The sequence below is a fragment of the Bidens hawaiensis genome, unplaced genomic scaffold, assembly GCF_021521415.1.
Source record: "Bidens hawaiensis isolate Kalapana, Puna unplaced genomic scaffold, B.hawaiensis_p1.1 tig00022665_1, whole genome shotgun sequence".
NCBI classification, from domain to species: Eukaryota; Viridiplantae; Streptophyta; class Magnoliopsida; order Asterales; family Asteraceae; genus Bidens; species Bidens hawaiensis.
Genome location: NW_027493532.1, coordinates 372,662 through 387,611, shown reverse-complemented (window position 1 = coordinate 387,611; position 14,950 = coordinate 372,662). Strand labels below are relative to the sequence as shown.

At 33.4% G+C, this 14,950-nt stretch overlaps 1 protein-coding gene across 1 annotated transcript; it reads right to left on the bottom strand.

Annotated features, from left to right (window-relative positions):
* Positions 1-654: 654 nt before the first annotated feature.
* LOC143565943 (uncharacterized) lies at positions 655-2,604 on the bottom strand. The gene is made up of 2 exons (XM_077052774.1): positions 2,494-2,604; positions 655-2,410 (listed from the first exon to the last, which is right to left on the bottom strand). Exon 2 carries the CDS (start codon positions 1,686-1,688, stop codon positions 1,026-1,028), a length of 663 nt encoding a protein of 220 aa, XP_076908889.1. The 5' UTR covers positions 1,689-2,410; positions 2,494-2,604; the 3' UTR covers positions 655-1,025.
* Between the last annotated feature and the right edge of the window lie 12,346 nt (positions 2,605-14,950).

Genomic DNA, 14,950 nt, shown 5'->3' with positions numbered 1-14,950 from the left:
AGGTTGTGGTTAAAAAGGTTCGTTTTAAGGAGGGTTGATGGATAAATGTTGATACTTGGTAGTTAAGAATGAAATAAACGGTAAACGTATAAAAACATATGGGGTCATGTAGTTTATGCATGCTTATTTTGTTTTGTTTTGACACGTGTAATTGAATTAGACGGTTGGATTGTATGGTTGTAAACATTTTTCTTGGTTGTTTTGTTTGTTTTGATATTTGCAAGTTAATGGAACAGTTGAATGGTATGGATGCAAGTGTTTGTGTTAGTTGAATGTGTGTAAAAATGCATAGATAAGGAATGTGCAACGTATACGATGATGTTCGACATGTAAACAAAACGTGTGATTGGTACAATATACATGGAAAGTGTGATGCACATGTGTAACATGAAAACATAACAAGGATATATACAGGTACCAATGTGTGATGCACACGTGTAATATGAGAAAGGATATATGGGGACCAATGTGTGATGCACACATGTAACACGAAAACATAGTAAGGATAGACAGTGACCATACATACATTATACAATTTTGGAGATTAAAAAACACGTATAGTTGTATTAAATTAAGAGGTGCAAATAAAAAAGAATGAACATGCGTATACGCATTATAATGCGTACACGCAACCAGATAATCAGTGTAACATCAAAAAGCGTGTGTAAATGTGTATACGCAATACAATATTCAGAACGTATAATGTAAAAAAAACACAAGTATATAAAACATACAACACACAAATGATAATGCACGGGTCAAAAAACATGCGCAAACGATATATACCACGCAACTGCACCCATCTAAAATGGTTTAAACGCAAGTATAAAAATCAAAATATTAATCTGTATTACACAAACATAAGTATCATTGGGCTGTACCAGCAGTCATTTCAAATTTTATTAAAATGCATAATCGTCTAATACAAACATGAGACGCGCTTATTGAATATATAACAATGCAATGCGCGTATGTAACATAAAGTGCATAAAATAAAGCATGCGTGTAATATTAAATGCATAAAATCAAGTAGAAGCAACACGTTTGGACTGTGTGGCATAACGGTTGACGGAACGGTCGGTGGTTGACTTGGCAACAGCAGCATCAGCTAAAACAGCAGCGGCGGCAGCGACGGCTTCTTTGGCAGCTTTGACCTTTTCACAGTTACGGGAGTCATGATGGATCACGTATTTGTTGCATTTGTGACACAGCCTTGGGTTTTTGTTACAATTTTTCAGCAGTTTTTCAACTACGCCGACTTGACATTTAGTACCCGACCCCTTATTTCTAATACCAGTCGGTGGCTTGATAGTCACATCAACCGTGTCGGGCTGTCCAACAAGCTCGATTATAATCGAACGTTTACTGTTACAAGGTGGCTCAAACGGGAACTCTTTAAACACCTTGTCTTTTATATCTTTAAGCTGGACAAGGAGGGAATTGAGGCAATCCGGTTTGTGTCTCAGCCGGTCAGCACATTCGGTTAATAATTCAAACATGTTGCGTCTAATAACGGACTCCTCGTCATCTTCAGCCGAATAACTGTTCGAGATGTCATGAACCCTGTCCGGAAGCACGTTTCTCATCCACCGAGCAGGCAGGTATTTGTCAGGTATCAATTCGACCTGGTTGTACCTAAACACGCAAAAAGCATGTCTGCACAGATATCCAACACGCGTGAACCCCATGCACGAGCAAGAAACAGTTGTATCATGTGCATTAAAGTCGACCAACGTATTTTAAACAACAAAAAATATAACATGAAAAATAAGGTGAATGCCGAGGAATGTAAGCGTTAACATGTAAACATAAAAATAACAGAAAACATAAACAAACTTACCACATAATTGTTGACTACTTTGAATCTTTTGTTGGTATGTGCAATGTTGAATTTTTTAACGCCGTCTATTTCCGAAGAACTTGTAATATAACACTGCCTCATTCCTCTGTAAAATTCCTTTTGAACCTCCAGGAATATTTTGCGTGTATATATCTTGGACGCGTGTATTTCCAAAGGCAGTTTTTCGGACATTTTTGGTGTCGTTGTACTAGTTTCAATGTCAAGCTCGAGTTGAGTTTTTCGTTGTCTGTCAAGAGCAGTGCCAAAACACAATAGAAACTGGACAAGTGTGTTGGCATGACTGGTGTTGACCTTAAAAAGAGAATTGGAGCTTTCACATCTCGATGTGGTTTTCATAAGGCAACACCATTGTATTTCTCTGAAATAACAAGGGACCCATTGCTCCCTAATTGCATAAATCTCGGTAAGCCAATGATGATCACTAAAATTAAGGTCATCAATAAGCAATTTCCACTGCTCTTCAAATGTAGAAGGTGTTATAAACAAGTTCCACACCAGTTTATGTATGGAAACTCGCAAATCTGTATTTGCTAATAAGTCACCCGAAATCTGTTAAAATTGCACGAGCGTTACATATGTGCATCATATATAACAAAAATAAAAAATTAAAAAAAAAATTAAAATAATTGTACCTTTAATGGTATCTTCTTAACAATGTGCCACATGCAAAGTCGGTGAATTGACTGGTCAAACACAGCACGAACAGCTTGTTTAACCGCAGCATCTTGATCGGTTAAAACGAGTTTGGGCTATTTTTTATGTGTTTTAATAAACTTGTCGAGTAACCACCTGTAAGACTCGATAGTTTCGTCATATATTAGACCAGCACCAAATGTCACACACTTCTTATGATGATCCACGCCAGTAAATGGTACAAATATCATGTCGTATCAGTCATATAATTACAAAAAAAAAAGAGAAAAAAATATGTTACACAAAATGCATACATAAAAACACATATAAAAACACATGAGTGTAATGTTGGTATCAAACAGGTGTGACGGTAGTACAATGTGCAGTTAAAAATTGTTAACATCATAAATATATACGTGTAATGCATCTGTGTATCGATCACTTACTTGTTGGTACTGTAGGTTGCATCAAAACCTAAAACCTCCCCGAATGCATCATAGTTGCATTTAGAAACATCGTCAGCCCAAAATATATATCGGAGTTCACTTCCAACAACTTTGTACTCAAACGAGAAATTTGGCAAGTTGACCGAACGAGACGTCATTGTGTCCACAATCATTTGCGCATATCTATCAGAACTAAAGAGGCGGACATCCCTGGTAGCATTTTGGAAATCAGTTTTAGTGCCATTGTCGTTGTGAGATCCGCCCTTTAACGAACATTGCAAGTTATGGGCAATGTTTGGACCAATTTTGTTTAAACTTAGTTTGTGAATGAAATTGCGTTCAGAATACACAATTTTTCGTCATTTCTTTGTAAACTCCATAGCGTTCGGTCCAATCATCTCTGGGTATGAATACCAACAAAATCATATACCTTGAATCTCATGGTTTTTGGAACGGGTTTCAATCTTAGGCGGGCATTGCAACACACGGCCTTGGAGCTGCTGCGACGCGAGGTCGAAGCAGAGTTTGTGTTAGTTGAATCAAAATCTTGAAATTTCGGTTTTCCGGCTCGAGTACAAAGCATGTATCTGTGTGTTACCGAACCCTTGACTCGTTTAATAGTGCTTAAACGTATTGAAAACCCAGATTTGTCAGCATACGTGTTATACATATTGACAGCATCGTCCCACGTTTCAAACTCCATGTCTTTGACAGGCACAAATTCTTCGGGCACGTTAGGTTTCCAGTATGTTGTTCCGTTTGGTGTATGGTAAACAATACTCGACACACATCCTGTATAAGGTTGAATATATTATAACAAATACATTAACATTTAAGACGCGTTACATGACTGTAACAAATCTCGCATAGTGTTAACATTTAGATAACACGTCATGTAAGACAGAGTGTTAACAGGTATAGTGCACATGTGTATTTCATAATATGGGGAAAGGTGCTATAATACGTATATGCAATATAAAACACATACGTGATATATATAATTTACGCATTGAGTATCAGGTGTGTATGCAGATCCATAAAGTCAATATGTTACCTCGATGTTCAACACCAACAGATTGCATATTATTATCCGTTTGGACACAATAGCTTGAAGCACCATCGCCGGATGACACTGAATATGAAACACTTGATTGATTGACACGAGATTCTGATACAGAGTCGGTTATTTCAGCATAGTCGTAACCGTTTGTTGCAGTAACAAAGGTATTTGACATAGAATCGTTCAATTGAACCGATAATGCACCATTAATTGCAACAATTCTTCCAGATGAGTCGATTTCTGATTAAACAAAAGCAAAAACACGATTATAATTGAATCTAAGGTAGTAAAACGAATTTAACCTAACAATACCTTCGATCAACATGTTAGGAATAACGAGATGAACAGCGTGCGTGATCAGTGGAGCTCGATTTTAATTAGATTGGGACGATTCAATTAATTGATCTGGGCATCGATGGATTGAGATTGAACTTTGAACAGGGGAAGGAGATATACTGATAAGGGAAGGAATCGTGATAAGGAAAACAATATTTGGGGAAAAATATAGTTTGAGGTGTTTTACATATTTACCCCCTTAACTTAGTAGTTCTCCAGTTCTCTCTATAAAATGAAGTTCTCTCATGATCCTCTCCCTATATATATATATATATATATATATATATATATATATATATATATATATATATATATATATATATGATTGATGTGAAAACTATTTTGAAATTGAGAACTTTGAGAATCATTTTATACCACAAAAAACCCAAAAATTAAAAAAAAAATCATAAAACATAAAAAAAATGCAAAAATGAAAAAAAAATCAAAAAATCAAAATTCTTATTTATCATCCCGGTTTCATAAAAAAAATGTCTCGGTTTTGCTATATTATACACATATGTACATACATGGTTAAAAAGGTAAAAAAAACTTTTGGAAATTGAAACTTTGAGAACAATTTTAAGCCACAAAAAAAACCTCTAAAAAATATTTAAAAAATTGTTTAAAAAAATTTAAAAAAGAAAAAAAAACCAATATTCTTATATTTCATTCCGGTTTCATAAAAAAAACTTCATATTATACACGTGTATAATTTCATTTAAGCTCTAGTTACGTAATGTACACATATGTACATTATCATTTACCTTAAATTATACATATGTGTATAATAAAAAAAACATGTATGTACATATATGTATAATTTAGCTAAACCGGGACGTTTTTTTTATGAAACTGGGATGATAAATAAGAATTTTGGTTTTTTTACTTTTTTTTTTGTTTTTTTGTTTTTTTATGTTTTTTTATATTTTTGGGTTTCCAAAATGGTTCTCAAAGTTCTTAATTTCAAAATAGTTCTCACATGATCACAATCTTATATATATAGGGTAGGGTTAATGTAAAAAACAATAGTTTTGTGAGAAGCATAAGAATAGATGTAGACCCTTGGATCTAGGATCTAGTGGTTGAGACTGGTAGTTTTTAAAAGTTATATAGTTTCTTATTTACATGGTATAGTGTCCTATTTAGGTGTGTTTTATTTTAAAGTATTCTCACACTTCTCACAAAACAATTATTTTTTATTTGAACACTTTTCTCTCTCTCTCTATATATATATATATATATATATATATATAGACACACTATATAATAGGGTAGGGTTAATGTAAAAAAACAATATTTTTGTGAGAAGAATAAGAATAGATCTAGGCCATTAGATCTATGATATAGTGGTTGAGATTGATAATTTCTAAATAATTGTATTGTTTTCTATTTACATGGTATAGTGTCATATTTAGATAGTTTATTTTATTTTAAAGCTCTTCTCACACTTCTCACAAAACAATTGTTTTTTATTTGAACTCTTTTCCTATATAATAAATAAAATTTTTATATATATATACTATATAATAAATAAAAGTTTTCTCATGTCACATGTCATTCTCTTATGCATTTTTATTCTTTCTTCCGGCCTCTCTCTCCTATTAATTATACATACTTTTTAAAGTTCTTTTTATATATTTTTTGTTTAATGATTTCTCTAATTTCTTTTACAAAACGTATTTTATATTTTTAAAAATGTTAGGTTTATTTATAAAACATTTTTATAAACGGGATCTTTAATTGAACCCGACACATTTTCTTTTCACCTATAACCGTAATATCTTTCTTTCTATCCAAATTTGTCGATCAAAACCTTATCGATTCTCCTTTACTGTACATTCTTCAACTAAACGAATGTTTTCTTATACTAATGGTTGGTTCATATCGATTGTACTGTTTATGTTCTTATAATACTATTTAGTTGCTACCATATTTTTATTGTATTATCTAACTTTGTATCGAAAGAAGTATTTAAAGCTTTATGATTTATATTTAAGTTTGTGAATAGTAGTTATAATTTAACTTTGTACTTAATGTATTATTTAACTTTATTTATCAAAAGTTATCACTTTCAAAATTTAAGTTATCCAACATGTGTAAAACATGGGTACATAACCTAGTATATATATATATATATATATATATAAGATTGAGATCATGTGATAACTATTTTGAAATTAAAAACTTTGAGAACCATTTTGGAAACCCAAAAATAATATGTATATATATATATATGGGTGGGTTAACGTACAATAATGACTTATCATACATTACGTACGCGACCTTCTAGATCGTTAGATTAAAAAACACGCGGTGGCAATTTCGTAAATAACCCAACAGTAGTTCTCGATCAAATTTCGTCGATTACAAATCGACTCTGATCCAAATTCGCAACTCGTCGCTCAATCCAATCCAATTTCTAAACTCTAATCACAGCTTAAAGTATGAAATCCCTAAAGTCAAAAACCATATCAAAACTGAACGGCTTTGAACATCAAGAAATCTTCAAAATTGATCAAAAAATGATGATTTAATCAATCGAATTGATGTGTAGAAGTATTTAGATTCATCAATCGATTATGAAATTGCAGAAATAATGCACTCAATCGAGCTCTGATTAGGGTTCAAAATATTATGTTTAAACGTTCTGAAAAAAAAGTGAAGACCTTTAAATGTTCCGACCAAAAAAGAACATATTTAAACGTTCTAATACATACAAAGAAGTTCTGGGTGTTAAAAAAATGAACATCTTTAAACGTTCTAAGAAGTTCAGGGTGTTTAAAAAAGTTTACAAGTTCTGATAAAGTTTTGAAGTTCTAAGAAGTTCTGGGTGTTCAAAAAAGTTTAGAAGTTCTGATAAAGTTTAGAAGTTCTAAGAAGTTCTGGGTGTTCAAAAAAGTTTAGAAGGTCTGATAAAGTTTAAAAGTTCTAAGAAGTTTTGGGTGTTCAAAAAAGTTTAGAAGTTCTAAGAAGTTCTGGGTGTTCGAAATTCTAAAACTAACAAAAAAAATTAACACATGTAACATAAAATTGAACACTGAAATCACTTCATATAATCTCGATCATATAAACAAAATATGAAACGTCTGCAACTGGGTTTCTGCAAATGGCGCTTAAAACTTTAAACGTTCAGTTAAAATCCATCACTCAAAACTCAAAATTGATCAATTTAAACTTCAAATTAATGATTAATTGGACCAATTTCAAAGTTTAATTGATCAATTAGTTCAACAATTTCAATTTAAATTGGTCAATTTTATCAACTGACATGTGATCAAGTCATGAAGGAGGAAGATGGTGTACGGTGGACGGAATCGTTGGATGGTGGATGGTGGGCAAAATCGTTGGATGGTGACGGATTGCTGAACGGTCATGGTGAAGCTTGACAGAATCGATGGGAGCAGAGAATCAGATTTGATGAAAATTACAGTATTGCCATCGCGTGTTATTTGTAATCGACGGGGATACGAGTCGCTTACCTATTGTACGACAAAGGATTTTCGTATATATATATATGTGTGTATATATATATTACAAGCTTATGCTTTTATGTAAAAAAAATAAAGAGCCGGTTTTATGAATAGGCGTTAGGTACCTAACGCATGATCGATTATGATGTTTTACAATGTTATATGATGTTACTATGTTAGATCCCGTGTAATACACGGGTTTATAAAGAGTTGTAAATATATTCCATTGGGATGGTGTTATCATACATGGCATTATTGTTGCAGATAAGGTTCACTCAACAGATCATGTAATCTGTTAATACAGATTTATACTATTAACTACAAATTAATATATCTTAAACCTTAAAGCAAACTAATATGTGTTATGTGTTATGTGTTACCCGCAACAAATAACACAAATGAAAGAAAAAGAAAAAAGAGTACATTTAAAAAAAAAGAACATATTAAGCTAACAAAACATATTCATATTTTACAGTCATAAGTTATTGATAAAACATTTAAAAATAAAAAGAAAGTGCAAGTCAACCCAACATGACTGCGTATTTCTATGCATTCTAAGACTTAACATGTTACAACCTGAACTTGTTTGACCCAACACTTAACCAATTCATCCTGCCACATCTAACAAATATAAGATTACAAAGAAACACTAAAAAGCTTGACACAAATGAAACACCCCAAGAGGCATCGACCTATATCCATGTGTATGCTTTCATGACGCCAATAGCAGCCACCATAACAACCCGCATGCAAAACATCCCACTTTTATACGATTAAAAAAAACGCGAATCTAACATCATTTTAAACTAATTTGAGTGAAGCCGTTTGTGGCGGGATTGCACCAAATTGGTATGTTTATTTATGCTACTATCTTGTACTCAATTCAAATTCAATAACATAAGGGAATCAGGATTGCTGCAATTCTTGTTCATTACTTTATCAAAATACCAACACCATCAGACCCATCTTTTGTGCTTGATGTAACATCCATAGCAGCTTCTGTTATAGAAAACCTTAGAATCTGAAAACAATAACAATCATGGTTTAGATATTCAAATACTTGAAAAACAAACCGTTGTAATAGTGTAAAGATTGAGAATAATATCTACCAATTGGAATTTATCAATCTGCAGCACATGTATTTAAGTTGTCATCCCTGTTTAAGTCGATGCATATTTCATCCCTGTATAAAAATACAAAAATAGTATCTTTGTCAAATGTCACAATTAAAGGCTTAAATAAGCATACCAATTTGGTGCAAGCCAGATAGATGAAGAATACAAGTGCGACGACAATTAAATTTAAATAAAAAAAACTTATAACACTTGAATTTAAACAGTTACATAATTGTGAAAGAAGTAATGGGCTTCCGGTGAGTAACGCAACCGATATCTGTATAAAAGTAGGTAAATAAGTAAACAATTCGTATGACAATAAATATAAATTTGAGTTAAGTTTAATAAATAAAATAATTACTAACCTACTCTATGATATTCTTGAAAAATGTTTGCATTCATATCTGCAAAGCTTTCAAATGAGAATGAAAACGGCTCTCCAATAAAATCATCGATCAAAACCATTGAGTAGATAAACTAAAACTTATTTTGTGTGAGTGGCCGAGTATCCTTTGGTTAGGCCCGAGGTTTGCAAGGAATGTGTTTGTAATCAATAAAGTTGCGTTAAGTTTAACTTTGGTCCCGAACTTCATGAAGAATTTTTTAAGCATGCTATACTTTGACAGTTGTTCTTTTATTTGAGGTGTTCTTATTACTTATGAACTTGCAAAACAAAAGCAAATGCGAAGTATTGAGTGTCAAGAATGACCAAAATAATATCTCGATAGGAAGAAATAAGTGATCATGTTTCATAAACATAAAACATTTGTATATAACTTAAAATTTTAATGTGTTCTGACTAAAAAAATGAAGATGAAACACCAAACCTGCAAATGAGGTCAACTACTATGTCTCATGGTGACGAATAATGTTCATCAAATGAATCAAGAGAAACTTCTAGTGGCCGGGAATGTGCAACACATATTATCAACATTACAAGTCTCCTTCTAACACATATAATATAAACAATTTATTGTTATTTTTAAATAATGAAATAGAAATGAGCATTCATGTTATGCATCTGGTTGAACATTACCTTTTTTGAAATAATGAGAACTCACCTAAACATTCAAGATAATTAGTAAGTCATGTTGTAATATATAAACGAAAAATAATCTTCACACACAAAATAATATTAAAATCAAACTGGTAAACCTTCGATGGATCACCATGTGCTTCCTTTGAGATATTATCTCGTGTGACGAATATTTTTGTCGGCCCGAATTTTTGTCCCGAAGGCATGCATTGATTTGAAAATTGGGTTCGATCTGAAAAGAATACCAAATGTAATAGTTGCTTATTATTACTTATGAAGTCCTAAATATACAAAGAAATGAATATACTTTAGTCAATAGATCACTAAAAGGTGCTTTAACACCATATAGTTATACCAAATATAAGTTATAAAAGAAAATAAAGATAAAAATAAAATTGACAATCATACACTATCCAGAGAAATGTTTAATTTCAAGAACAATAATTTACCACATGCAAAAACTTTTAGGTATCTGTATAATCTTTATGAATAGTATATGTATCATATCAACAACTGCAGGAATACAGATCATCGTCGCCAACAAAAATTCACAATCATAAAAATCATCTTTACCATAAGAAACTATAATTAAATTGGCATTTACTGGTGAATCCTTTTAAGTATATTTATTCATCAAGTGTTGTACATTTGTTATAGTGCTTTTGGGCCAATCAACAATATTTTGGGAAAACTCCTTTTTTATCCACAGTACTATATGACTGATGTCGACTTTCATCGGTCAAAATCTTGTAAAAGTCAAGATGAACCTCATAATTTCAGATTTTGAAACAATACTGAACCCTTTAAATCCCTGAATATGAATTATTCTTTATTGAACAAAAATTGCCATGAAATTGCAAATAATATTAAGAAATCAATAAAATTAAACAAAAACCAGATGAGAATCAATATTATTGTACTTAAATTGGACATCAAATGAACAACTCAAAACAATAAATCAAGCAAGGTTTACATAATAAAAGATCAAAAGACCAAGGCTTACATATAAATCAAATACGTTAACCAGATTACAATATTCGAGTTACATGAATTGCATTACGAATCATTTCTACCTGTTAATATAATTATAAAAACTGATCGATTGAATCCGACTGAAAATGAGAAGGTGAATCGATTGAATCCAATAGAACCTGTGAATCTGATCTAATAATTTAATGTGAGACGACTGAGCATCGTAAATTCGGTTACAAAGGTTTGATAATTACCTGGAATTTTGATGGGTTTGAATGCAATAGACAGATGCTGATTGCTAGGGTTATTATCCGTCAATTAGGTGCCGATAAAAATGTATTGATTTTGAATTATAATTAAAATAATTAAAAACAGTCAAGCAGTAGTAGGATCATAAAAAGCCATTATGAGGCATCCAGACCTCCTTTACGAGAGACAAGGAGTTTCTTTGAGACATACAAATGGCCCTCATGGGACGTATAAAGTCTTTTTGAGACAAGGACATCTCTTATGGGATATACATAGTGGCGGATCCAGAAAATTTTCTCACAGGGGTCAGGAATTTTTATGGTCGGTACTAATACAACTGTCAGGTCGAATCGGATCGGGTCGATCGGGACACCCCTCCCTTGTAAGTGGCTATGCCCCTGGATATACATGGTCTCTTTGAGACACATAGAGACTCCCCTAACGATACCATGACTTAGTATTTGGAACATCCCTGGGGCAAACAAAGACCCACTGAATAATGTGCTTTAATAACAATGTTATGTTTTGATATGTTCATATTGTCAAGTGAAATCTTTAATTATGTTGAAACATCCAAATGATTTACAATGAAATGGCATGTAAGCGGGCAACAAGTTGCGCCGAAACCCCCTTTCAAATAAAAGACTTAGAACTAATACCTTTCATTTACTAAACTAGAATTCACTAAGCAACGTTAAGACTTTTTTGCATGTATGTCAAAATGATGATTGCAGGTTAGGTGTACCAAGATTGGCATTTCGTTTGTTTCCCGTACATGAACTTATTTGAGTTGTTGGATTGTGTTTTTAGTTTTGAATTGTATGAGTATTTCCGCTACTACGGTTTTCAATCAGTAAGACCTTTGCTTATGAATTACCAACATCAAGACCTTTCGGGTTTGGGGTCTTACATAACTAAATGAAAACTATGAAAATAATCAATCAGTTAAATGTGAATTAAAATGAACAAAATGAAAATAAAAGTGATTATAAATTTTGGAATACGAACCAAATTGAGAATCTAAATAGAAGTTTAAAACTTATTCATGTAAGCATTCCTAGCCCATCACTATAATAAAGATTTCTCTAAATTACATAGAAAAAAAATGTAATAAACAAACTAGGGGTGTCAAATGGGTTGGGTTGGGTTGGGTCGAACAAGTCATGGGTTGAAACGAGTTAGGGTCGGAATTTGTTAGGGTCATAACGGGTCAATTAAAAAAAAGTTGTTTTGGTTTGGGTCAGAACAGGTTATGGTCAGAAGTTGGAACGGGTCATAACAAGTTTCGTTTTTTTATCGAGGATAACGACGAAAACATTTTATTTTTTTTAAGGTTTTTTTTGTTATTGATTTATATTTTAAGTTATCATTTTTTTGAATTTTTTAGGGTTTTTTATTAGATCAAAACCCCCTCCAAAAAATTTAAAAAACAAATCATAAATCAAAATATGAATTAAAAAGAAAAATTAAAATGTTTTATCCTTTGTCCTCGTTCCCAAAAAAGAGAAAGAGAGAGACACCGGCTTCTTTTCTTTTTTTATAACTTATCTGAAGAAGACAACTAAAATTTGAATTTGTAGGTTACACTTGTCTGCTTGAAACATATGTGATTTTCTGATCAGTCTGATCTTACTTTTGATGTTTCAAGTGCCAAAGCAGCCATATTTATCGATGTAACGCTTTCTTATTGGTTCAAAAGGGGATGTCTAGACAAAATATAGACTAAAAGGTTTATGTATAGAAAAAGAGACCAAAATTGTTTATTGGTAATGTTTCCCAACTTAAACTGGTTGTAAAACAAAGGAGATAAAAACTAAATGTTTAATTTACTTAGCTGATTTTTTAAAATTCGTCCCCGACGTCACAAATATTATAGCTAAAATACTTGTCATATACGCAATTTATTTACATTCACGGTTGTGGTCAACATGGGCGGATCTAATGTGGGTTCACGGGAACCCACTGGTTCGGATTTTTGGTAGAATGTTCATATAAAATGCTTAGAGTGAACCCATATATAAAATACAGAGTGAACCCATAGACAAATTGGACAAATGCTCTAGTGGTTAAGGCTGTACTTTATAATTAAAGATACACAGGTTCAATTATCTCTAGTTGCATGTTTTCTAATATCTTTTTATTCATAACAGATTTAAGGTTTCTATCTCTCACTCTCAATCACAGCTTTCACCAGCTGTGTAATTGTGCTAATGCTTTTTTTTAATATTTTGGACAAAATTTGTGGTTTAATAATTTATTTATCGATGTATATTCTTCATATATATCTAGAATCTAGATATGGGATGAAAAGATGAAGATGCGACCTAATTAAACAAATAGGATTGTTTTAAGTGTAAAGGTGTATGCAATTGCATTATTTGTATATATGTTTATGAAACTTTATCTGCTTAAGACTTAGAGAAATGGAAATACCTCTCACGGGGGCACCGTGAGAGTGCTTTTGGCGCTGTGAGCCCGTGAAACACCACCCCCCTTCCCCCGTGAAGGGGGCGCGATACACCCACCGCCACTTCTTTCACGGCATTGTTGAAGGGGGCCCACTTGATTTCAAACGGTTATATAGCCGTTGGAGGCTATATAATTAAAAAAAAACAAATTTACCTATAAATACCCCACTATTTTATACAAAAAACAAACCAAACTCACACCTTTCTCTCTACTTTTTATAAACTTTCTCAACTTTTATAAAAAAAAAATATCATGGATCCCAACATGTCTCGTCTAACTCCGGAGCAATACGCGTTGTGGCTCTCCCAATATTTCGGTCATATTCCCGCACCAAACGTCAACACACAACAAGGTATTCCTCAACCACCTCTATTCCAAAACTTCCCAACCCAAACTCAAACCCCGCCGGTCAAGTTGGGGGACCCGGATTCGGTTCCGGAAACCCAACCACATGTGGCGGATAATGAAATACCCGAAACCGCCCAACGCAAGAAATCCGTACGCCGGAAAAGTCACAAGAAGCAAACGCCGATGACCGAGGCGGCTCGATCGATTCAAAAGTGGTCGGTGCAGGAAGAACTTGCATTGGCGCAGACGTGGGTTGACGTCTCCGAGCATCTGATCGTTGGTATTTATTTTAAATAGTTTTAAAATATTTATATGTATATTTTTTTTAAATGTTTATTTTTGTTATTTACTCTCTTATTAATAGGTAACGGACAAACCATCGATGATTTATGGGATCGGGTCGAGGTGAAGTTTTTTGAAGCTATGGGAAAGGGTCCCGACTACCGAAGGAGGGATCAAATCACGGGGAAATGGACTCACATCAACAAGAAGGTGAACAAGTACATCAGCGTGTACGAGGAGTGTGCTAGAAACCAAAAAAGTGGCACGAACGACGTCGATCTTCATAAGAAAGTGGTCGCTCGCTACCAAGACGATGGCCACACCGGAAATATCCCTTTGGAGTTATGGGAGGTTTTGACCGCCTCTCGGAAGTGGCAGCAACTACGATTAGACGAGAGAGCGTCGGGGTCAAACAAACGATCCTCGGCCGATGCCAACATTGACGCCAGTCCCGGCGCATCCGACAGAAGGTCTAGGACTCATGTAAACCTATACGACTTGGCCGACAAGGACCACATTCAGCGCCCGATTGGAAGGAAGAAAGCAAAATCCATTGCTTTGGGGTCTGCTTCCGAAGCCGAGGAAGTCGGCAAACTAATGGTTGAACAGATGCGACTGTTCAACCTTAGGGAGGATGAGAGGGAGAGGCGAAGGATCGAGAAAGAGGAGATGG